Source organism: Equus caballus, chromosome 7 (genome assembly GCF_041296265.1).
Source record: "Equus caballus isolate H_3958 breed thoroughbred chromosome 7, TB-T2T, whole genome shotgun sequence".
NCBI lineage: Eukaryota > Metazoa > Chordata > Mammalia > Perissodactyla > Equidae > Equus > Equus caballus.
Genome location: NC_091690.1, coordinates 34,411,436 through 34,436,678, shown reverse-complemented (window position 1 = coordinate 34,436,678; position 25,243 = coordinate 34,411,436). Strand labels below are relative to the sequence as shown.

Sequence of the window (25,243 nt, the reverse complement as noted above, 5' to 3'; positions counted from 1 at the left end):
TGTGTGACCTTGAGCCAGTGTCTTAACTTCTCTGAGCTTCCCTTTCCTTGGACATAAAATGGAGAAAATAATGTACACCTGGCAGCCTTGTAGTGCGAGTACATCAGATAATATGTGAAAAGCACCTGGTACGTGCAGTGTTTGAGATGGGGGGTCAATAAATGCTGATGTTCTCCCCTTTATCTGCCACTTCTTCTTCTTCTTCTTCTTCTTCTTCTTTTTTTTTTTTTTTTTTGAGGAAGATCAGCCCTGAGCTAACTGCTGCCAATCCTCCTCTTTCCGATGAGGAAGACTGGCCCTGAGCTAACATCCGTGCCCATCTTCCTCTACTTTATATGTGGGACGCCTACCACAGCATGGTGTGCCAAGCAGTGCCCTGTCCACACCCGGGATCGGAACTGGCGAACCCCGGGCTGCCGAAGCAGATGGTGAGCACTTAACCCCTGTGCCACCAGGCCGGCCCCTGCCACTTCTTCTTTGAGCAATACAAGAGGTGGCTACCCAATTAACTTGTCTCCAACATGTCTCCCGCCCTTTCCCCATTGCCTACGTTCTCCACTACCTTTAAAATCTTTGGCAATTGGCTATGATTATCAGCCTCAAAGCATAACCCCCACCCCCCAAATTTGGCTGCAAGATTCTCCATCACTACATGTGCAGGTGAGAGATCGTGTCATGTCTGTTTTTATATCCTTGAAACTCAGAAGGCTTCATAGGGGCTCGAGTAGATGCACGGTGCATGAATGAAGGACTGCGCCACCCTCTATGGCTCCTCTCTCCTGGGATTCTGAAAGGCTATCTCTGTTCCTTACCTTCTCCCAGACTTCCTTTTATATGGGGAACCCTCACCTTTAGAGCTCCCAGACAGCCTGCTAACCCTCCACTCCCCCAGCCTGCCTGAAATGCCTCCTCCTCCAGGAAGTCCTCCCAAAGCCAGTGAATCTGCATTTTCTCCAATCCCAATGGGCAAAATCCTCCTGCTGGCCTATCTAATCCCTACCAAGGTTTGTTCATTCTGTCTCTGGGCAGGAACAGAGCCTGGCCGTGAGGCATGCAGGCTGAGGCCTGAGCATTCCTTGGGGGAGGAAGAAGGATGCCGAATGGTGACTGGGGCAACCTCGAGCCACGCATGTGTTTTGCTCGATCCAGAGCCCTTCCTGTGGCTCTTCTTCCCGTCTCTGTGGCTGCTCCTTTCCTGCCCTTCCTCAGTGTTCCCTGGACCCTGAGCTTTCGATCGGCTCACACAATTTATCCAGATCCTCACATGTGACTCAGAGCTCCCTCCCACTGAGACTGGGAGCTCCTCCTGGACAATTCACTTGTGTTCTCATAGGACCCAGCACGGTGCATACAGTAAGTGTCCCTCAAATGCTTGGCAGCAAAATGAGAACTGTGGCTCAGTCGGACTTGCCCTGGAATAAAGCCCAGGCTCAAATCTCCATGGAGAAAGAGGGATGAATTTCAAGTCAAATTAATACTTGAGCGAGGTGGGAGTTAGGTCGTCCCTAGTGGAACAGTTTAGTTTGTGTCCTCTAGGAAGACAGGAGAACGCCGAGTCTAGAATGAGCCCGCTTACTGAGGATGCTGCCCCTGCCAGAAGCCTGGGCTCTGAGGAGTAAGGATGCCTTTGTGCCATTAGGCACAGGCAGTACAGGATGGCTTTGGGGAGGTAGCAAGAACTAGCTATGGCCCAAGTCCTTGGAAACTCTGGTTTAGTCCTGCTTCGTAGCAGCAGTCTCCCCCTCTCCTTACCCTCATTCTACCCTTACAGAGAAAACTTACATATAGAAATGGAAGGCCAAGCAGGGAATTTGCCCAGACCCCATAGAGCTGGATGTGGACACCATATGGCATCTGAATGGGGGGACCAATTTGAATAAAACAGTATCTCTCACTTTGCAACACAAGGCCAAATGATTAGCACACGGGGAAAACCATGAGCCAGCAGTTTGCAACAAAGGTAGTGGGGCGGCTGGAATGTTGATCCAGAGGATCATGTTCCAGAGGGGAGACACCCCTCCCTGGGCCAGGCTGGCTCTCAGTGTGGCTATTTCAGGCTGGGGGGATTAAGGTTGAACCATGACGAATGTGTACACACACACACACACACACACACACACACATACACACCCGACACTCCTTTTCTCTCTCGTCTCCCATGCTGGATCCTGTGCCCTGATCCCTGATCCTGTGTCTGCCTCCTGCACTGAAAAGTCTCTTGGTCTCTCCTTCATGGGAAGGCCCGTGCTAGTCCCCACCTACCTCAGCGAGACCTTGATAGGAGCCTGACCTGGGAATGTGGATGGGGACAGCACATGGCACATCCTACTCACCTTCTCCTCCTCCACACACCTCAGACTTTGCACTGACCCCACATCCATCCTGCCTGTCCCTTCTTCACCTTACCATTGCTGCCTCTCCTCTTTCCTGCCTGTCTTTCTTCACCTCCCTTCCCGAGATCTGTGTCTCTTTCCGTCTCTTTCCCTTTGTTGCTTTTTCCCGCCAATTCTTCAACCTTTCTCTACCTCCCTCTTGAACAGTGAATGCTGACCTTCAATATTTGTCTTTCTTTCCCTTTGTCTTTCTTTTATTTCTCCTTTGGCTTCCTCTTGTTTCTCTTGATCTTTCTGTCTCTCCATCTTTCTCATTGTATTACTTCTTTCAACAGATATTTACTGGCCATCTATCGTACACAAGACCCTGTGGTAGCCACCGTTGGTTGTGGGATATAATATATAAAATACTGTCTGTACTCAAATAATGTTTATTATCCAGGAGAGGAAAATGAGGCTTATGCAAGTGACTATAATACAAAGTCACATGTGATATTTACCATATAAATGGCCCAAAGTGCTCCAGGAGCTAGTTGAGAGAGAGGACAGTCCATTCCGGGTGGGAGTTGGAGAGGCCTCCAGGGGAGAGCAGCCTGCTACTGTCCTTGGGGAAGAGGTTCAGTCCTGCAGGGATTTGGGGGTGTCACCCAAACAGAGGGCATGCAAGAATGGTTGCAGCACCTCAAGAAGGGAGGCTGAGTCCAGACCTAGGAGGGCCTTGAATGTCAGGTGGAAGGATATGAAAACTCTGGGGGGCAAGCAGAGTTTCTGAGCAGAAGAATGACATGAACAGAGCTTTAGGAAGATAGAGCCAGCAGCCGAAGCTTAAGTGTGTGCATGTGTATCTAAGTGCGTGTGTGAATACGTGAGTGTTCCTGTGTGAGTGCACGTGTGTGTGTAGGCATGCTGGGGGATCGCCAGAGAAGACAGGAGAGCAGGTTAGGAAGCTATGGCCGTACCCTGTGTGTAATTCCGTTATTTACCCACTGAAGCCCGAACTAAGTAGGTGGTGGCCGTCAGAGGAAATGAAGGGAGAAGTTTGAGAAATACCAAATAGGAATATCTCGCTAAGTGTCTTTTCCTCTCTTCCTTGGTGTCTTTGTTTTGCCCTATTGTCTGAGCTCCTCTTTCTAAGCGGATCAGAGGCCTTTTTGTGGTGGCCACGCCAGGGCCGGCTTCACGCTCAGGCAGAGATCTGATGCTTACAGTGATAAAAATCAAAGTTCTCTCCTCGAAGCCCAGAGGCGCTGAATGCTGGGTTCCCCAGGAGGACTGACTCTCGCAGGCAGTTTAGCTGAGACCTCGCCACCCAGAGCCCACGTTATCCTCCTCAGCCAACCCGGCGTCTCCAGTGACCCTGCTTCCGCAGACTAACTTGTCAGCCCCGGGACCCCAACCCTGAGGGGGCCGCTGTGGCTGCTAAGCCCTCTGGCCCTCCTTTCTCCCCTCACTACCCTGCTACAGCCCCAAAGCCAGAGCTTGAGGTAGACTTGGAGGGCCCAGAAGGGGAAATCCAGTGCCTCTCCAAGGACCTGATTATTTCCAAAGACTTGTGCTAATTTTCTGATATGATCCTCACATCTCTGTGAGGCACTAAATCCTCATTACTTTTCCTGACCGATGCATTCTAATTAGATCAACACTTAAAAAAAATTCACAATAGCCACAGGATGGCTTTCCATCTCATTAACTCCTCACTTATTATTTTCATGAAAATTACTGATAAAAATGTGCATCTCCATTTGGTGAGGCCTCACAGACTCCTCGGCTCCTATCTTGCATCTCTCCCGTCACCGGGGCTGTGCAGCGTCGCCATGGTAACCCACAATAATAGAAACTAATAAATTACAAACGAGATGCTCGTTGAGCAATTATTGTCCTCTTTTATGCAAGTTTCTTGCTAATTTTGATCATAAGGGAAAGTACAATAAGACTCTGAAGGAATGAGTCTATTTCAAGAGAATATTAGCAAGCAGAAGCCTGGGCGGCTGTTTTTAGATCTGTAATAAAGTGATTTGATGATTTCAAGCAACGGGAAGAGGAAATAAACTTCTTGCTTCATGTCCCATGCAGTACTCACTGTCAAGTCCCACAGAGGTCCCACTGGGGTGGGTTTGATGTGATACTTGTTGTCAAAATACGCAAGGCATGGTTGGCCTTCTAGAGGTCACCCTGACCCTTTCCCTGCCTCTGCCAACCTGGAGAGATAGATTACGTGTGTTGGTCCTTAAAACTTAGAGATCAAAATGGTGCCACCTTTCCTATGCGCTCTTTCCAGCACCTCTCGCCGATCATTCTTAGACGTTTACCCGTATCTCAAGTTTGACTGTCTCATGAGATGAGGCTCCTCTCTAAACCTCCCAGGGGACCCTCCATGTATCTGTCTTGGACTAAGAAACTCAGTGGGAGAGGAAGAGAGTGGTAAGCCTATGGCTTATGTAGCTGCCAGTGAGTTTGGTGGAAAGGTATCGCCAGGTAGCTTTCTTAGTTTGCAGCCTTTTGGAAAATATTCTGCCTGGAGAGAAGAGCCCATTCTTGCCGGGAGCACATAGTCATCATTTCCACATTTCCCAGCTCCCAGGATGAAGATGGCAGGTGAATCTTGAGAGGGGGTGACGAGGTGACATTTACAGTGGCCCTGAACTTCAGCGAGACAGACATGCCAGAGTAGAGTGAGCAACTAGAGAATTCTCAGGGAGAAGCAGTCCCCTGGGGAGCTGTCTTCATCTATTAGGGGGGCAGGATTCGGGGAAGAACCACTTTCCCCAAACTCTCCCTCTCAGGAACACAGAGAGCTCAGCAGGAGGCAGCCCTCCTGAGATGTCTGTGGGGCCAGGAAGTCTGGGTCATCCTCTGTCTCTGCCTCATCCTCCAGAAAAGCTTTCCATCTCCTTAATTCTTGAGCTCATTTCTTGGGATATCTTGGGTCAGAAAGCTAGGAATCACAATGGATATTGTCCTTCTCAGATCTGGTCATCTGCTAGGGAATACTAATGTCCTGGCAGGGTAAGCTCTGGTGACAAAGGGACTGTGCTGCCTGATGACTAGAAGAAGGAACGGATCAGAGGAAGGCCCTCATGGTGAAAGGATCCAGTGAGTCTAATCCACTTTCCTAGGTCACCAGGGGACCTTCGGACATTCCTATACCTGGCTTAGGAGCCTGGCTTAAGATCCAGCCCTGCGGGTTACCTGTGAGTGAAGGTTTATGGAGGGCTGGTTGGGGGAGTACGGCCCCCCGAGGTCATTCCTGAGCAGGTTATCGCTGTGCATCTTGGTTTTGAGGCAGGTGATATAACGATTACAAAAGTCCTTGCAGAGTTCATTGACTTTCTCCAGCTCCAGCAGGTGGATTCTCAGGACCTGGATTGCCTTCACCATCTGGGAAGAGGGAGGAGAGGTGAGCCCAGGTGTTTGCATCCCATTCTACTCGCTGCGCTGACACCACCCCCACCCCCCACCTCCAAGCCCCCAGGGAAGAGGTGACCATCCCCTGCCCTAGGTATATGCTTTCTCGTCCACATGATTTAAATTCTAGTCACAGCTCTCTCTGGATTGTTTGCTTGCTTTGAGCCCACTGTTATCACAGCTGTTCTCCAGGCAGTTGTGGTATTCTGAGAGCAGCGCTAGCCTTAGAGATAGAAGGCCAGGTCTCAAGCCCCAGGCCTGCCATTCAAGATCTGTGTGACCTTGGGCAATTGCTTAAGCTCTCTGTGCCTTATTGTCTGACTAATGGGGGAATTATGCCCTCCCTAACAGCTGTAAGGCTTCGTGGAGAGGATTGTATGAGGGAGCACACAAGCTGCAAAGTGTAAAGCACTGAACAAGCGTGAGCAACACTGACATCAGAGTTCTTGCAAGTGTCCTGAGAGGCTAGGGACTGTCTATTCTTAAACATGTATTCTGAGTGCCTCCTGTGACGCAGGTCACCTTGCAGATGCCCCACTGACACTTGCTGACTGACTGAATCATCCAGCATGACTTAGCTGGTGCTGGACACCTAGCTCTCTGTGGTGGCCTTTTTCGTGCCCTTTGGACTGTTGGACGTGTGCCTGTCATCTCTGCAAAGGGACATTCCTAATCTTCTCATGGCAAGAAGCTATTTCTCAACTGAAGCGTTTCTCTTTATTATTGTTATTATTATTAAAAAGAATGTGCTACGGGAGGTATGGAAAATGGAGGATAAAAAAAAAATTGTCCTTGATCCAATCACTCTAAAAGAATGATGATTTTTTCGTCTTGTCCATATGCATGCATTTTAATGTAGTTTAATCACCTCGTGCATACAATTTTGTTTCCTGTTTGCTTGCTTAGTTTACCAAACGTATTTTTCTAAGAGACAACATTGTTTTCTGTATGCTGCCTTCTAGACTGTGAGCTTCTAGAAGGAAGAGATGGTGTCTGATTTGCTCAGTATGTTATCCTCGGCACCAACATATATGGATGCTGAGTAAATATTTGCTGAATGGGTGAAAGTTATTGAGTAAATAGGTTTTTAATTGTTGCATATTATTCCACATATGTACCATACTTAACCAATTCCTTATTGTTGGGCATTGAGATTACTTCCAATTTTTGAATTTTATAAAAAATGTTACAGTGACTATTTTCCAACCTTATGGTTTATATTCATGTTTCTCATTATTTCCTTAAGATGAATTCCCAGAAGTGACAGGAAAAAAGCTACGGATATTCTTTTGACTCATGATAAACATCGCCAAGTTGCTTTTCAAAAAAGCACTGTTCAAAATTGTGCTGGACCTATTGGACATGCATAAACAAAAAAGTGAACCTTGATTTAAATCTCACATGTTACATAAAAAGTAACTCAAATGGCTCAAAGACCTAAATGTAAGACAAAAAGTTATAAAACTTTTAGGAAAAAAAAAACCCACAGAGAAAATCACCAGGACCTAGAACTAGACAAAGAGGTCTTAGACTTGACACAAAAAGCATGACCCAGAACAGGAAAAGCATGACCCAGAACAGTTGGACCTCATCAAAATTAAAAATATTTGCTCTTCAAAAGACTCTGTGAAGGAGATGAAAAGACAAACTACAGACTGGGAGAAAATACTTGCAAACCACATACCTCACAGAGGCCTTATATCTAGAATATATAAAGAGCTCTCAAAACAAAACAAAATAACAAGCAATCGAATTAGAACACAGGCAAAGACAACATCTGACATTTCACTGAAAAGGATACACAGAGGCAAATAAGCTCATGAAATGACATTCAATGTCATCAGCCATCAGGGAAATGCAAATCAAAACCACAATGAGATATCACTACACACCTATCAGAATGGTTAAAATAAAAAAATAGTGATAACACCAAAGGCTGGTTAGGAACTGGACCCTGGATCACCCATACTTTGCTGGTGGGTATGTAAAATAGCCACTTTGGATAACAGTATAACAGTTTCTAACAAAACTAAATATATACTTACCATACAACTCGGAAATTGCACTCTTGGGCATTTATCCCAGAGAAATAAAAACGTGTGTTTACACAAAACCTATATGCAAATATTCAAAGCAACCTTATTTCCAATAGCAAAAAACTAGAAACCACCAAAATATACTTAACAGATGAATGGATAAAGAAACTGTGGTATATCTAGATCGTGGACTAGTACTCAGCAAGAAAAAGAAACAAACTATTGATACACTCAACAAATCTTGGATGGATTTCAAGAGAATTATGCTGAGAAAGAAAAGCCAATCTCAAAATATTACATATTGTATGATGCCATTTATATAACATCCTTAAAATGACAAAATTATAGAGATGGAGAACAGATTAGTGGTTGCCAGGCGGTGGGGTAGGGAGGGAGGGAAGAATTGTTCTGTATCTTGACTACTATAGTGTTTACATGAATCTACATGTACTAAAATTGCATAGAGCTAAACACGCACACACACGTGCATGTAAAACTGGTGAAGTCTGAATAAGTTTGGTGGATTGTATCTCAATTTCCTGGTTGTGAAATTGTGCTATAGTTATGCAAGGAAGGAATCAGCACCTCTCTGCACTTGTTCTTACAACTGCATGTGAATCTACAATTATATTAAAATAAAAAGTGAAAAAAAGGGTAGGGGCTTGCCTTTTGAGACCCATTTATATTGACATGAGCAATACACAGGAGTCCCTGTGTAGTCCAGCTTTTGGCTTGCATTTTGACACCTAGGGAATCTCTCCCAGAGAATTTTTTTTGAGGTAAAATTGGTTTATAATATTATATAGGTTTCAGGGGTACGTCATTATAATTCAACTTCTGTATCCACTATATTGCATTCACCATCAAAAGTCTAGTTTCTACCTGTTACTGTACAAATGTCCCCCTTAACCCCTTTTGCCCTCCAGCTCCACTTCTCCTCTGGTAACCACCAACTTGTTCTCTGTATCTATGTGTTTTTTTAATCTTCCACATAGGAATGAAATCATGTGGTATTTGTCGTTCTCCATCTGACTTATTTCACTTAGCATAACACCCTCAAGGTCCATCCATGTTGTCACAAATGGCAAGATTTCATTTTTTTTATAGCTGAGTAATATTCCTCTGTGTATATATACCATATCTCCTTTATCCATTCATCACTGATGGGTGCTTAGGTTGTTTCTAAGTCTTGGCCATTGTGAATAATGCTGCAAGGAACACGAGGATGCACATATCTTTTCGAATTAGCGTTTTCGCATTCTTTGGATAAATAGTGGAATAGATAGACCATATGGTGGTTCTATTCTTAATTTTTTGAGGAATCTCCATACTGTTTTCCATAGTGGCTGCACCAATTTACATTCCCACCAGCAGTGTATGAGGGGCACTAACTTCCAGCTATGCTGCTCCACTTACACCTGACACTCTGCGGCTCCCAGAGAATTTTGACTGTCAGGTGTGAGTGGAGCTGTGTGGCTGGAAGCCAGTGCCGCACCCCTCTCTGAGCTTCATTGGCATTTCAAGTGGGAAGAAACTGAGGAATCCCTGGGTTGGCATTTGGATTGTCTGATGGGCAGGAATTGTACTCAACTAATTAAGGGCTCTTGGAGTACTGAATTAGACTAAGTGTCACTCAAAGACAGAAACCAACAATTATGTGTCCTCACGCAGGGCTCAGTCACAGGGGCTTGTCCTAAGGGAGCGCTCCCTCCTTGGGGCTGAGACTGATGGAGACTGTGCTGTCCCAGGCAGAGAGGAGAACAGTGATCTAGTATGGATTATTTGGACCCAAAAATGGAGTTAGGTAATGAGCAAATATTTGCTCTTGCCTAAATTTTCTACTTGACTTTAGCCATGGAGATCTTGGTTTATGTCTCTCAGAGTAATTAGCACAGTATAAGGGTTTAATAAACACTCATTGATTGATTGATAATCAATTGATTAATACTCAAATATTTCTTATTCTTTCTATGTCTCAGGCACTGTGTTAAACCTATTGTATGCCTTATCTTATCTATTCCACACATCACTTCTGCAAGTAGGTACTATTATTACCCATATTTTACAGTTGAAGAAATGAAGTTTGGAGAAATTTTTACTTGCTTAAAGTCACACAGCTGGTGAGTGACAGAACTAAGACGTGAAGCCAGGTTACCTGTGTTGCTTCATGCTCCATACAGGCTCTCAGGCTTTATATAGAAGAGAAATGGCAGTTTAAAGGGTTCGTGGTTTAGAAAGAAAGTGGCTCAGTGACCGGAAGTATGGGGTTCCATGAAAACCAAATAGCTTTGGGCACATTAAAGTTTAGGATTTCCAGAACCCTCCCTGGTAATGTTCCCTCATTTGGCTGCTCTGGTTTCTCATCTCTCAATCCTTCTTTTTCCCTTTTCTCCCTTCCTTCCTTTCTTCTTTCTCTGAGCTTTCTTTTACTGGAGTAATCTTCATGTTTAATCAACAATTTATTTACTCATTTATTTTTACATCTTTTCCTGAAGTCATACACACACACATTCACACACAGAGAGAAGTACACATAACTATTCATTTATTTTAAAAACGTAGCCAACAAACACTTACGACAAAAAAGAATCAGAAAATACAAATAAGCAAAACAAAATAAAAAGTAAAATCCACCCAGAATAGCTTTGCTTAGATGAAATACACACACAATAAGTTTAAACTAGATCGGTGCACAGTGGCCAAAAGTGGGCCTACCTTTTGGTCTAATAAAGCACAGTTGAAGGATTACTTTTTTATGGGATAATAGACTTGGTTTAAAGATTTAAGAAGGTAGAGTAAATCATAATGGTATTCGGAGGCAATGAATATGTAGGACCTATTCGACATTAGAGAAAAAGATGGGCAATGTGTTAATGTGGGGCAGCTGCCTGGCATAGGCAGAAAGCTTGTGGGGTTCACTGTCGGACAAGCTGGATTTGTGTCTAGGCCTACTGTTTACAAATTGGGTGATATTGGGTCAGTTTCAAGACTTCTCTGAGCCTCAGTTTCCTTATTTGTAAAGTGGGGATACTGAACATCCCTAACTCACAAGATTTGATAAGGTCTAAGGGAGATAATAATGTGAAAGCGCTTTATAAACCACAGGGGACCAAATGCATATACATTTTTTTAACCTCTTTTAATAATTTCCAATATCTTTTTGGCTTTTCTATTGCTATTCCATATTCTGCTATTGGAAAAATAATCATTCCCAGTTTTTTCTTCTATATTTATGTTTAGTAAATTATCCTTTATCCTATGTGTCTGCAATTTTGGGTTTTTGCCTCTAAATCAGAATAAAACTCTGATTTATTAGATTATTTTCCTAAGTGATCAATGTCATATAAAAAGTTATTCCAGATCTTCTAGAGTAATAACAATTCCATTTAATTTAATATCGTCATCAAACATGACGAATGTGTCCTTAATTCCTTTCCGCAAGTTTTGCTCCATCTTTCAGCTTGTCTTCTTTCCTTCTCTATCAAAATAGCCAGCCCTCTTCTTCTAAGAAGTAGCCTTCAAAAAGCACTATAAGAGGCAACCTTACATTTTATCTCACACCACTGTACACTTGCCCTGAAAATCCCAGGGACATACACGGGACCCGGGCTTCTCATTTTCCATGAAGTTACGTGGCGTGATGTCCCGAATCGATTATTTCCTGCCTGGGTATTTTGAACAAGTGGTTTAACTTTATCTGTAAAATTTAGGATAATTATAATACCTACACTGTAGAGTGGCTGTGAAAACTGAATAAGATAATGTACACAAATGGTCAAGGCACACAGTAGCTATTCAATAAATGTTAATTCTCTATGCCAACGTGCCCCTCCCTCCACCATCAAGTTCTTCCTGAAAAGTGGCCTTTCTTGTAGGATTGTGGCCTCTTCACTAGAAAGTAATAAATCCTCGCCTTTCAAAACATTTATGTACATAGCACTTTACAATTTGCAAAATGCCTTTCTCTCCATTATCTTATTTGAGTCTCATAACCAGGGGGACACACAGGCAATATTATTCCTCTCCCAGAGATGAGGAGATTGAGGCTCGGAGATTAGGTAAACAGCTCAATTCCATGCAGCAATTAGGGAGGCATCCTCGCCCTGGAGGGCAGATTCCTTTCACTCTCTCCTTCTGCAAGTTGGGAAGCTGGAACTACTCTCCCTCACTCGAAGATGAAGGAGTTTATAAACACGCATTCCTTAAAGTGCTCAGATGCTTCCTGTGGGTTATTAGGGCAGCCAAAGCCAAAATCTAATCAGGAGTGTTTCCAGACCAGACCACCTCGGCCTGACCAGTTGGAAGCGCAGGGTCACCGGAACAGGGAATGGGACATGGAAGAAAGGTGAAGACCAGGGACCAGAGAACCGCCAGGCAATTGGGGGAATGAAAGATCATTTTATGGATGCCATCACGCATGACAAGTTAAATCACTCAAGTCAATATGTGGCGCTTTCCCTCCAATGTCCTTAGAATTTGGAGAAGCAGTGCGGTTCAGAGGAAAGAGGGGGTTTTGGGAGTTAGACCCACTTGGTGCAACTCCCAGCTCTGTAACTTATTGGCTATAGGGTAATTAGTCCTTGATTTCTTCCTCTGTAAAACGGGGATAATAATAACTACTTCACAGGGTTATCATGAGAATTAAATAGCAGAGTAGGATGCTGGAGAACAATGGGTTTTGGAGGTTGAGTCTTGGGTCTCCCACTTACTGGGAAATTCTGGACAATTTACATAATCTCTGCACTTTACTTTCCTCATCTGTAAAATGGGATAATAATGACTGGCTCAGAGTTGTATTGAGGATTAAATGAGATGCAGCTAGAAAAGAACTAAAAACAAGACCTGGTACATAGAAAACTCATAAAAGATGAGCTATAGGGCAGCGTAACTGTGAAGAGCGTGGGCACCGGGCTGGAGAACTGTGTGTGAGTCACGCCCCTGCCACATGCTGGCTGTGTGTCTCAATCTCCTTATCTTCAATTGAGGATTTGAAAAGAGAATTAAATAAAAAGATAAACGTAAAGTGTTTAGAAGGGCACATGGCACCTAAGTGGTCTACAAATGTTGATTATTACTAGCTTTGATTATTCTATTTCCCCTCCCTTTCCTGGTGTCTGTAGGATTGTCTGCTCCAATCTAGGTGGAAAGAGCCCAGACTGAGGCTGAAATGAATGACTCTGAATGGGGCTACCTGAGGGCTCCGTGGGCCCGGAGCTCTGGCCTGGCTCATTCCTGTGCCTCCTTAGTCAGAGCCTCTGGCCTCTGGTCCTGCCTCTTCAGAGTGAGCCCAGGGGCCTGGGGGCCCCATTTTGGAGCCGGCTTTGTGGTCAGGCAGCCATAATCTGTCCCTCGAGCCACACCAGAGTCTCATTAAAACGTGCCCCATAAATGTTAAAAAATTTACACATAAAAAAATTCCATGCATGAAACTGAAACCGTACGTTTTACAGCCTCGGTTTGAAATCTTGCATAATATATAAAACCTCGGCCCCACACTGGGGGCCCGTAAATCAGATTTTATAAAAAAAAAGCTTTTACCTTTCAAAGGGGTTTGGGGAACTTGCAAATTTTACAGACTTTACCAACTGCCAGTCCGAGGCTGCTAGGCCCAAGCAGGGGACCCTGGTGAGCCCTGGGTAGTGTGGGAATTGGAGTGGCGGGTGTCCCCAGGGGAACTGACCAGGGATTTTCCAGTGTAGCCATCATGAAGGTGGCAGGCCACCCTCACAGCACTGAGACAGGGAGTAGAGAGGGTCAGAGAGTGAGGGCACCAGGAGGAGTGACGTTGGTGGTGCTCTCTGTACACGAGGACTTGACTACCCCAGGAAGAAGGGAGGTAGAGTGATACAGTGGAAGGAGCAGAGATCAGGAGCCAACAGACCTGGGTTCTGGTTCTGACAAGTCATTCCCCTTCTCTGGACTCTAGTGTTCCCATCTGTAAAATGGGGAGGGGGTGGGTTGGGCTTGCGTCGCTCTCAGTTGTGTTTTCCCCTATGATTCTGTGGTTCTAAGTTACTCATCTCACATGGGTGCTATGGGAGCCACTGGCTGCCCAGGGGAGGGAAGTTCCCTCAGAAACCTACAATCTAGGGGCCTCTTTGATCTTTGGGCAGCTCTGGGAGATCTTACTCGGCCCTTCCCACGGGAACTTGTCTGGGAGACTGTTGGGAGCAGGGGAAGCTCCAAGCACAAGTGGCTTGGAGGAGAGGGGTGCGGCCAGCTGGAGGTGGGAGGATTCGCGTCCAAGCGGTGGGCCTGGCGGGGCTGGGGCCCACGGGCATGCTGGGCTTCGGAGAAAGCAGGATCACAGCAAGGCACCAGGGCCCAGGGCGGGACAAAGTTTTGGGGGACCCCAGTGTCCTCCTAACAATCCCATCTGTGAAAGTCAATATTCAAGGGCAAAGGAAAGCCGCCCTGACACACATATATATAAAAAATAAATCTCTCAATTATCTCAGCTCATTTGCTTGGGGTCTCTCATTTTATGTCCCTGCTCCGCTGCGCAGTATATCTGTCCGGATAAAGAGTTACAGTCCGTTGGGCTACGTGTGCGGGGTTGTAAAAAATACAGATGCCAAATTAACTGGCTGTGGCACTCGGCAGCTGATTGAGCTGATAATGACGCGATCTGACCTTTTTCTAATTTCTAATTATGTGCATCTCAGCTGTGCTGGCTACATGATTCTTGTTCTAATGATGGCTCCTGTGGCTGGCCTCTTCATCTCCCCCCTCCCGTCACAGGACTACAAGTGGGATGGCAAAGGGCACTGCTTGACTCCCCAAATAAAGTTTCAGGGTCCCAGCCACACAGTCTCTTTGATGGCAGGCAGTGAGGCTGGGAAGCGGGAATGCCTTGCCTTAGTGATACTGCATTTGAGGTTAACCTTCCAGATGCCACGCAGTTTTAAAGGCCATTTAGTTCCACAAGCCATCTCATTAATTTTTTTATTACAGTCACATGAGATAGGTGTATTAGATCTACAGATGAGGAGACCGAGTTTCAAAGGAGTTAGGTCGCCAAAGTCACACAGATAGGAAGCAGTGAAGCTAGGCTCTGGTCCTTCAGCTCTAAGTGCTCCTTCAACTGTATCCATTTAAATAATTGATCTGTCAACTGGTCATTGACTGTGGCTAACTACTCTAGATAAATAGGTTCACGTGAGTGGATGGGCTGTCCAAGGATCGCTCTGCCAACTGGACCATTCCAAGCCCAGTCATCTGAGATAGAAGACCAGGGACCACCAGAGGTCTGGGGCCCCTGGGGCAGCCTCTGCAACATCCACATCCCTTGGTCAGGCATGGCGCCTCACAGACACAACCAAGGTTTGTTGTGTTGAGTCAAGAAATCTGATTCTTTGAGTGAACAGAACCTAGAGAGACCTGGGGAGTGCTGGCAAGGGGAAAGCACGCATCTGGCCACTTTTTGGTATTTTGCAGGCTGTCCTAGACTAGGAGGCCTCCACTAGGAGGCTGTCCTCCGTGACTCTTCCACAGCTCACCTGGCAAGTGGTGGTGGGCAAGGTATGTGAGGTTTGTTTCCCCAGGGCTCCTATCTCTTGAGAAGGTTTAAATTCATTCACATTACTCAGTCTGATTTTAGGTATTTCCTACCAACTTAGGCTCAATTTGTTTTGTGTCAAGTGAGGAAAGCGGGCCCTGACCCCCCAGGTCTGTTCCAGCTCCAGGAGAAACAGTTGCTCATCTCCTGGCTCCATGGCTGCTGTGGGTCTAAAGACCTGCTTCACAACTGCAGCTCTGAGCTTCCGATCAGCCATACAGCAGGGCAGGGCAGCCAGGCTGTACTTACTACACAGCCAGTTGTAGACCCTGCACGGGAAGGCTTTCCAGGGACTTGGGAAGTGGCTGCTGGATCCCAGCAGGGAAGAGGGAGAGCCAGGGATGAGCAGAGGTGGATCTGGGGCTCTCAGATCCTGCGCTTACTCTCTTGACGGTGACAAGTGCTTATTCTCTGGCCCAGGACTGCTCCCTCTCTCTAAATGCTGGCCCCATCTTAACACTTCACAAATTTCCAGGCCAGGCTGGGCTCTCCTGGTAGCTCTTCTGGACTCTATAGAGTATCATATTCAACTCCTGAGAGAAGCAGTGGGGTGGATAATTCACAACACAGAATAATACCGAAGTCATTTAAATCTATTCTGCAGGTGCTCTGTGTGTAGGTGTATGTGTGTATATGCATGTGTGTTGTTTGTATATGTGTGTGTGCATGCGAGTGTGTGTATGTTTTCTATCTTCCTTTTTGGAGCCACATTTGCTTTTCTAATTCTCTTTCCCTTTTGGGAGCAGGTACCTGCTAAATTCTGGATGCAAGAGGTCAGCACTACAATCAATCAATTTGTGGAGTAGAGTTTTGCAGCTTCCAAATTCAGTGTGTATAATCTGGGTAATCCACCCACAGAAAAATCAAGAATTATGGTTAATAATTCCAGGATGACTATTTATCATGATGAAAGAACAGAGCAGCCTCCCTTCTGCTCTCTCAGCAGAATTCCCAGAGCTGGATGAGAATTTCAGATGTCATCCAATCTGCTGGTTACCAAACCTTATTGATGATTGCAAGTACCTGGGAAACTTTTAAAAATGGAGATTCAGAGACCCCACCCAACCTCCTGAATCAAAATTTCCAGGTGGTGGGGCCCAGGGATATGTATTTTTTTAACAACTGTAGTGATGATCTGGATGATAAGCTAGGTTTGGGAGCCTAATCTACTGTGTCCTCAATAGGCAGGACATCTGCTGGTCCTCTTCTCAACATAACCGTGTCTCCAGGTCTTTCTAACTATTGATGTGCTTGAATACGCCTGTCACCTGCATCCTCCACACTGTGGCATACCAGCCACCAGCTCCTCTCTGGGCAGCCCAAGACCGATTTACTAACATGCCAGGACTCCAGCGCTCAGAACAGCTACCTCAAGATGTTCCAGCTTCTATGACCCTCTGTTCCCCCTGTCTGCCCTGAAAGAGGGTGGGGAGTAAGATGCTGGCACTGCAGTGGGCAGAGAAGAGGAGAGCTTTGGCAGCAAAACCTGTGTATGCGACTCTTGGTTTAAGGGACTTAGAAATGGCTCTCAGGTGCTGGAATCGTGTATCTAGTGTCTGCCCCACTGTGGGCACGAAAAATGTTTTGTTGAATGAATGAATGAAAAGGTCATTTCTAGGGCATTTGGAGGGGATCAGAGGGTAGGAGGACCCTAGCCAGGGTGGGGTTGGAGGGTCTTTACCAGATTGTCCAGTTCTGGGTCATCGCTGAAGAAGGGTTTGTGCTCCTGCTCCTGCTGGTGGACAAAGTTCTCGATGTCCACATCAAAGCTGGCGGAGGTGATGCACTCAGAGCCCTGGGTGGCCTGTTCACATTTCTCAAACAGCAGCGTCAGGAGCGGGAAAAGAGGGTGCCTGCGGGGACATGAAGAGCTCACACATGCGCACACATGGAGACCGGCGGCTGGCGGGTCCCTTTCCCACATTCCCATCACTTCTTCTCCCAAGGTCCCACTCCTTGAGAACGTCCCCAGTTTCCACGGTCAGCCTAGATGGCAGAATTTCATGCCTTGGCACAGTTGATCCAGTCTCCCGGTTCCTGGGGCCTCAGAAGGCTCTGTTCCTCCCCACTTGGTGCCTTTTCTCTTTGACCAGATAAGCTGCAAGAACATTTGATGAGGGATGATGGGTATAACCCTTCAAAGAAGTAGGTGTTAGGTGTCCATTTCTGGCTTAAGGCCAATCTAAGAAGAAAATGTGGGAAATATCCAGAAAAGTCTTGGACACGAACATTAGTGGTTGGTCACAGACTGATTCTTGTCTGCCTGAAGCCAGCTGAGGGCAGAACCTGTGTGTTTGCGAGTGTATGCAGGGGAATAGGTGTGAGACCAAATCATCCACACATGGTGGGCAGATGGCTCCACCTGTCCTACATCTGTCAGCTGACTCAGTTTAGGTCAGATGCCCCAATTACATGTGTAACATCTCCCTGTACTCTTCCATCATCACACCCTTAGCACAACTGTAATTAAATGATTATTTGCATCGTTATTTGTTCACTGTTGTCCTCCAAGACTGTCCCTGTCTTAATGATCATTGTATCCTTAGAACCTTGCCCTGAATGCTCATGGCTGGGCTTAATAAATATTCAGTGACTGACAATGAATCCGCGAATGAAGAGTCTGTGAGTGTGAGCGTGTGGGTGTGGGTCTCTGATGTATATATTTCAGGTGAAGTGCTTACCTGACTGGGTCTGTGGGGCTCAGCTTAGCCATCACCAACTCTGAGAAGATTCCTTGACTGCCTGCCCCCCACCTATGCTGACGGCTCCCTGAGTAGTTTGCTTCATCATCTGCCTTCCTCCCTAGACTGTGAGCTACAGGAGGGCAGGAGTCCAGCCCACCTTGTTCATCCCTGTCTGTCCAGCATTTAGCAGAGGTATATGGATCCCAATAAATATTTGTTGAATATATAGATGTGTTGTATGTGTGCCAATTTGCAGACATAAGTGCCTATCATTCTTATCTCTCCGCAGCATGTGTGAATGTGTGTGCGTGGGTTGTTGACACTGGGTCTGAAGCCCCATTCCCCCCGACTGTGGTTCCAAAAAAGCCTCTGTACGTCCCTCTCCGGTCTCTTGCTTCAGTCCCCTGGGACTAGGAAGTCTAGCTCCTTTCTTATTGGTAAGCCCTGCTTGCTAGAAGAGGAGGAAGTATGCATGCTGGGCCTGGCCCCCAGGCCTCCGCCAAAGGGAAAGTTCTGGCCAGTACTTCCAATAGGACTTTCTGCAATGATGGAAATGGTCTACAATCTCTGCGTCCAATATGGTAGCCACTAACGACATGACGCCAATGAACATTTAAAACATGACTGTTGTGTCTAGGACACTGAATTTTAAATTTTATTTAATTTTAACTACTTCTAATTTAAATAACCATGATGTGACTGGTGGCTACCATTCTGAAAAGCACAATAAGTCTTGAAAAGGAAAATAGATCATGCTTTCCCCTCCAGCACACCATGATTAAACACACCGAGAGAAGAACTGAACACTCAGCCTACACAGTGTTTGTAGGTAGATGGGAGGAGCCTGTCCCCTTCAGGGATTCTAGGCAAAAAAACACAGAAATGCTTAGTCTCATCCACACTCAGACCCATGCCTACTGGTCACTCGACTCAGGCTCAGGGGCAGCGGGAGATTAGGGGGCATAGATTCCTGCTTCAGATGAGCTGCTTGGCTTGGCAGAGCCTGCCTCTGGACACTGTCTCCCTGACCCTTGTTTTGGAAGCCGATGCATAAACAGGGGGGCCCCAAGGCTGCAGGCTGGGTTCAGTCTAGAGGGGAAAAAAAAGGTCAATATCTGAGGGTAGCCCATCTGCAGCCCCAAATTGCTAGAAGAGCTATTCAGCTGCCACAGGAAGCTGGTGGAGAAAACAATGGGTTTGCTTAGCCATCCCATTGAAGACAAAGAGAAAACCAGGTGAAGGGTTAAACTCCAGTCTAAGTCTTCATTTGCAGCCACTAATACCGCAGCATATTATAGTCTAATCTAACCTGATCCCAGTTTAATGCAAGATTCTCCAGGCCCTGAGTGGAATACCAAAGAAAGCCTCAGTGGCTGTAATTTAAGCAGAGCCCTGCAGTGGTTTAGCTGAGGGACATGAAAGGCAAATTCCAGACGGTGTTATGAATTATTGCGCCTTATGAACCTTCCTACTCTCAACAGATGCCTGCTGCCATTTAAACAGCCACTAGATCAATTAGGAATGAAAGGCACAAATCGACTCTGTACAAGGGCACTAAATTACCAGGAACTAATAATCCGCAGCATCGTGCCAGGTGGTGGGGGCGCGGCCCCCGCCCCAACCCCGCGCAGCCGCCGGTCACTATGGTTCCTTTCCCACTGGTTGGAGGGAGGATGGGCAGCTGCTGAATGGAGAGGGGATGGTCTGTGTGTGTGTGTGCACGTGCATGCATGTGCACCTGGGTTAAATGTAGGCTGTCAATGAGAGCAATTGTGAGTGCTGTGTGTTTTTATTGCGTGTGCACACATGGTGTATCTATGCAGTACGTATGCACGTACAGGTTGTGTCTACGGAATTGGGGTACAGACTTTGTTGCTGTGAATCCAGGGTGCATAGCCCCATATTGTATGCAGTGTGTGTGCATGTGCTATGTATTATTAGTACGCGATTTGTGTGCGAGGATTGTGTGTTCTGTGTACACAGCATGTGTGGCATGTGGGGTGGGGAAGAGGGATCTGGCCGTGATGGAGTCTCCCAGCTATTAGCACTAGAGTTGGGGTAGGGAAAGGAGGGTGGTCTCCTCTGCCTCTGTCTCTGCCCCTGCAGGGAGGAAAGTAGTCAGGGAGGGCCTCTCTGAGAGGTGAGATTTAAGTGAAGCCTCCAATGATAAGGAGGCAGTCATGCAAAGATCTGAGGGAGGGGTGTTCCAAGCAGGAGAAAAAGCAAAGCACTTGAGATAGGAATGAGCTTGGCATGTTTCTGGAACAAAATCCAGAGGAGCATGGCTGGACTGAGGCAGGCAGGAGGGGAGACCAGGTTGAAGAGGTAAGCAGGAGCCAGATCAGACGACTCAGACAGGGGTGGGCTTTCCTGGGCGGGGGTGAGGTAGGTGGAGGCATTGTCACGTACACTGGGAACAATCTACACCTTCCATGTAGAGCCATAGCATGGATCCTTTTTATAAACCTCTCACTTCCAGGTGTCAGATCTTTCCAGAATGGGGTGTGTGTGTGTGTGTGTGTGTGTGTGTGTGTGTGTGTCGGGGGGCATATCTAGGGGTGATTTCTATGGCTTCTGTCTCTCAGAAGAAGGAAACACACTTTCCATTCTCCCTCCTCAAATGAACCAAGGGCCCATGGAGCACAGAGCAGGCTTCACGGCTGCATCACTCCAGCCCCTCCCCACCTGCAGCTGATAGCCACACTATCAGCTCCCAAACCGTCCCTTCTCACACCCCACCCTTCCCTGGCTCCTGTCTTTGGTCCCACTCACCCCAATCCCTGGATCCCTGATACCAGGAGCTCAGATGGCATCTGAGCTTACCCATGACTTTACATATGAACCATAGCCAGGGTCTGGGGCTGCCTGTGGCTCCCATGCTCTGTCCTCCTGGACCCCTCGATACACCCAGACTGCTCCTGGCTACCTCAAGCGTAGGGACCACTGAGATGCTCTGCACCACACCCTGAGAAACAGGCTCAATTTTCCAATGACTCAGCTGGGTGCATGGCTGCAGTCATAGATGGGCTTCTCTAAGGTTGTTCCCAGCCCGCTTCCCAGCCCCTTCCGCAGCTGCCCAGCCTACATCTGCTAAGGGTTGACCTATAGTTCTATGCTACCCTCCAACATCACCCCATGAGGCTGGACATGAAGCTGGAAGCCACCCTCAGGGAGTTCTTTCCAGCAGCCTCTGCTGCAGGCTTGTGGAGGGTGGGGTGGGGTGAACAGACAGGGACCATGAGAGCTGGGCATCTCAGCACCTGGGACATGAATGGCCCTGGCTGAGCCAGGCATGAGATGGGAAGAAGGATTTCCAGTTAGGTTGTGGTATTGGTTGGGCTATTCTTGGCCTTCCCTGAGCTTCAGTTTGTCCAACTAAGATGGGTTTAAGGTGTTCCTCTTCCCACTGTCCAGATGTCTCCCATGTGGACCAATACCCTTCAGAGGCTGGAAGCAGGAATGTGGGAACTTGGTCCCCAGTGCCCAGACAATGATGGACAAGATATGAAAGATGGCCCTTAGACTTTACTTCCAAAGAGCGAGGACATTTGACCTCCATAAGGCTCACCTTCCCCCTCGCTGGTCTTTCTCTGCTCTTCTTCCCCTGTGTCGCCTCCGCCTGACCCCCCACCACCCCAATCTCTCTTAAGCCGTTCAAAATTTGGAGGAAATAAATCTCACTGCACTAATTCAGTGAGAGTTTGAGCCTCGTCAGTGCAGAACAAATAAAAGGAGTGAACTGGCATGACATTTTACTGCAGAAGAGAGGTCGTTTCCAGCCACTAATAAAAAGGATTTGACACAGACTAATAAAGAGAAATGAATTTCTCTAATGGCCTAATTTAGCACATTCAGCACTGTGCCTCTGCCTGGGTGCTGGGAGGGTGGGAGCCTTCGCCGCCGTGAGTGCAGACAGACCCAGGAGCTGGGGAGAGATGCGTGGCTCCAGGAGAGAAGAAGAAGAGATGATCTCAAATAACGTTTTATTATTATTTTTTTTCTTTTCTGAGTTCCTACCCCCACCCCAACCCTCATCACCTCTCCCCATGAGCATCTGAACCAAAATCAAGCTCAAGATATGCAGTTCCTGTTAACGATCCAAAGAAATAAAGAGCCCCTCTCCACTGAATTGCAGTCTCGCGCTAGCTTAAGAAGGTGATTAAACCGGATGTGTTGATTTCTACAGGGGTTTAAGCCATCGTTTGGTTTAATTACTTCTGACATTTCTGCCTTCGTGTTTTTTACAGCACCCAAATTCACTGGGCAGGACTTCGGCTTAAGCCCTTTGCAGAGGTGAAGGTCACTCTGTCTTGCAGCAGAGAGGCTGACACCCCTCACTCAAGCCCCAGTTTTAATTCAGGGCAAAGCCCCAACCCCCTTCTGGTGAGGCTTCTGAGAGCATCCCTGGGCAAGCGAGCTTCAGCACAGGCCATTTTATTCCTCCCAACCTCATGACAGATATTCTTAACGTAAGTTGGCCTGAGGTTTTCCTGACATTTCCAGAGCGCTCCTGGGATGGAGACCACAACTTCCTTGGTAATTCTTATGGTCATATCTAACTTAAAGTTCCCCTGTAAGGCTGAAGCTCATTTCCTTCTGTTAACAGGACTCAAGAAAAGACAAGCGGACCCTTTTCTGCTTCACTTCCTTCCTCCTCGGACAATCTGGGTTTTAAAAAAAATTTTTTAAACATTTCTTCCTGCATAAAGGATCAGAAACAGAGAAGCAGAGACAGGGAAAAGAAAGAATGCAAGAATATAGAGCTTCAGAGAGGCTAAGATGCATAGAACAAGAGAGACAGAGACAGAATAGATATGCCGACAGAACAGAGCGCCACAGACTTGGGGGGGCAAGGATGGTCACACGCAGGGGGAGACATTAGTGTTGAGTGCTCTTTCTGGGTGATAAACCTTGTGATTCACAGTCATGCCACTCCGTCACTTCTAAGCCTCTCAGCCATCCCTTCCCTTGTGACCTTGGCCAGGACTGCAGACCTCAATTATGGGTCCAGCCAAGTGTGTGGCAGCTTGCCTGGCTGTCCACCTCCTTTCCCTGTGACTGACCTTGGAGCCCCCAGGCCTGTCCTGGACCTCACCTCACAGCCCAGACTCACCCTGCCAGGGGGAGTGAGCAGAGGAGACCCAGTGTCCACACTCGCCCCCTCCCTGAGCCCTGGCTGCTTCCTCCAATGGGGATGGAGGGTCAGAGTCAGAGCCTCCAGGCCCTTCCTAGCTGAGATGAGGATGGATGGTCCAGGGGTGGAATGTATGGTAGGAGAGCAAAATTTCTGGGTAGAGATTCTCAGTGATGAGCCAGAGGGACCAGAGGCCTGGTCAGGGTCAGACTGCTGCAGAAGACATTAGTCTGTTGGCTGGTGAGGTGGGGTGACCGGGCAGGGAGAGGGGAAGTAGCTACCAGGCTGGTCCTCAGATTTCCCAACCTAGTCTCCACCGACACACACAATGGAGGTGTCAAGTTGCCAAAGGCCCACCACCCTGGAAACTCGGCCCAGGGGCTAGCATTTGACCCTTTATTTCTAATACCCCAGGTCAGAGGTCACTGGGATCACAGAATCAGAGACAAACCCCAGAGCTACCTTCCAGGACAGGCTGCTGTCCCTTTCCTGGGCATCTATTCAGGGCCAGAAGGCCCATTACAAGTACTCATTCTGAGAATGATAGGGAAATGTCCCCTGGATGCTGGCGCAGTAACATCAGCATCCTCAGATGAACACCCAGGTGCTTCCGGGTATGGCCTCAGCTTTCTTTTTGGTATTTCTCCTCGGCAGACTCCGCAGAGAACGTGGTGGTTGGAGGGACAGCAGGTGGACCCTGGTCCCTTGTATCATCACTACCCCCTTTACTAGCTCAGGCGAATCAGACTTCCTGCACTCCTGTTCCTTCCACCTGAACGGCCTGTCTCTATGTCTCTACCTGTCCCTTCTAACAACCTTCAGAATCCAGCCAAAATGTCCTGCCTTCGACAGAGGCTCCCCTGATGGGTCTCTCCAGCAAGAGAAACCATTGCTTGCTCTGAGCCATCATAGGAAATGCTTTGGGGTTTCTACCTTGACCTCACTCACAATTTAGGGTGCGAAGCTGGGTGGTCTGAAACAAGCATAGACTTCAGAGTCAGACAACTGTATGACTTTGGAGCAAGCTACTGAGTTTCTCCGAGCCTCAGTTTCCTCTTTTATAGAACAGGGATAACACTTCCTACCACGCCGGTTATTGTAAGGATTAACTGAAGAAACATGTAGAGCCTCTGGCAGTTAGTAAGCTATCAGTTAGTGCTTGCTCCATTTCCCTGGAATGGTGTGAGGCACCTTTTTTATTCAGAGCAACATTGACACCATCCGCTCCAATACATTTATATTCCCATCTCCACTGACTCATTTGGCAGGGAAAACAAGTCCACATGCCAATTCAAATAGAGGCACAGAAAGAGGAGGAGGAGGAGAGGCAACGTACAATTTATCAGAACTTAGAATCTCATTTTTTTAACCGAAAAAAGCACTGCCAGTAAGAATTTATTTTTATTTCCCTTATGACACTTATTAAATTCTACCAACTATAGTTGTTTGTGCACAGATTGTCTTCCTCACTCCATAGTGAGCTCCTCTGGTCCACGATCTCATCTCATCTCTTTTTGAATTCCCAAGGGTCAAGCACAGTGCCTGGCACACAGCAGAGGATCAATAAATATTTGGTGAATGAATGAATGGGAACAATTGAATGAATTAATTAAGCACTGACTATGGGAAGGAAGGTTCTGAGACACAACCCTGAAGTTCTTTTGGGCTCAGAATCCATTCCTACTGCAGTCTTTGCATCCGATACTGCCATCTGGCAGCTTCTAGCCATAGTTGCTACAAAAGGACCTTCTTTGGGCTCTGCTGGGGTGTGTGTGGGGTGGGGGCTTCCAGGGTCCTAGAGGGAGGGGAGCGAGTGTGGAGGAGGTGCTTGCCCAGCCCTCCACTTCTCCTCCCCTTGAAGGCACCAGATGGAGAGAGCAGAGCGGGGTGGGGGAGAACAAGCCGGCAGCTCCTGGTTGGATGTATTTTTACCTCAGGTGTGACGCTGAAACCATGCGGGTGTATTTTTAGTCCTGCCCAGTGGGCGGTGTGTTCGCCTGGGTTGCCTTGGAGAGGACTTCTTCTTGTTGCTAAATTAGAATTACATCTGCTAGGGTTCCTGGGCTCCAACCAGCTCCTCCCCCAGGTGGGTG

At 47.1% G+C, this 25,243-nt stretch overlaps 1 protein-coding gene across 13 annotated transcripts in view; it reads right to left on the bottom strand.

The window, feature by feature from the left end:
• The window catches only part of PKNOX2 (PBX/knotted 1 homeobox 2), a 253,941-nt gene that overhangs the window by 29,046 nt on the left and 199,652 nt on the right, over positions 1-25,243 (bottom strand). For all 13 annotated transcript variants that reach the window (XM_003365280.5, XM_001505076.6, XM_005611680.4 and 10 more), the window contains 2 exons: positions 17,014-17,185; positions 5,523-5,711 (listed from right to left, as the gene is read on the bottom strand). In XM_003365280.5, coding sequence (XP_003365328.2) covers positions 5,523-5,711; positions 17,014-17,185 — 361 coding nt within the window. The remainder of the gene's footprint in view (positions 1-5,522; positions 5,712-17,013; positions 17,186-25,243) is intronic.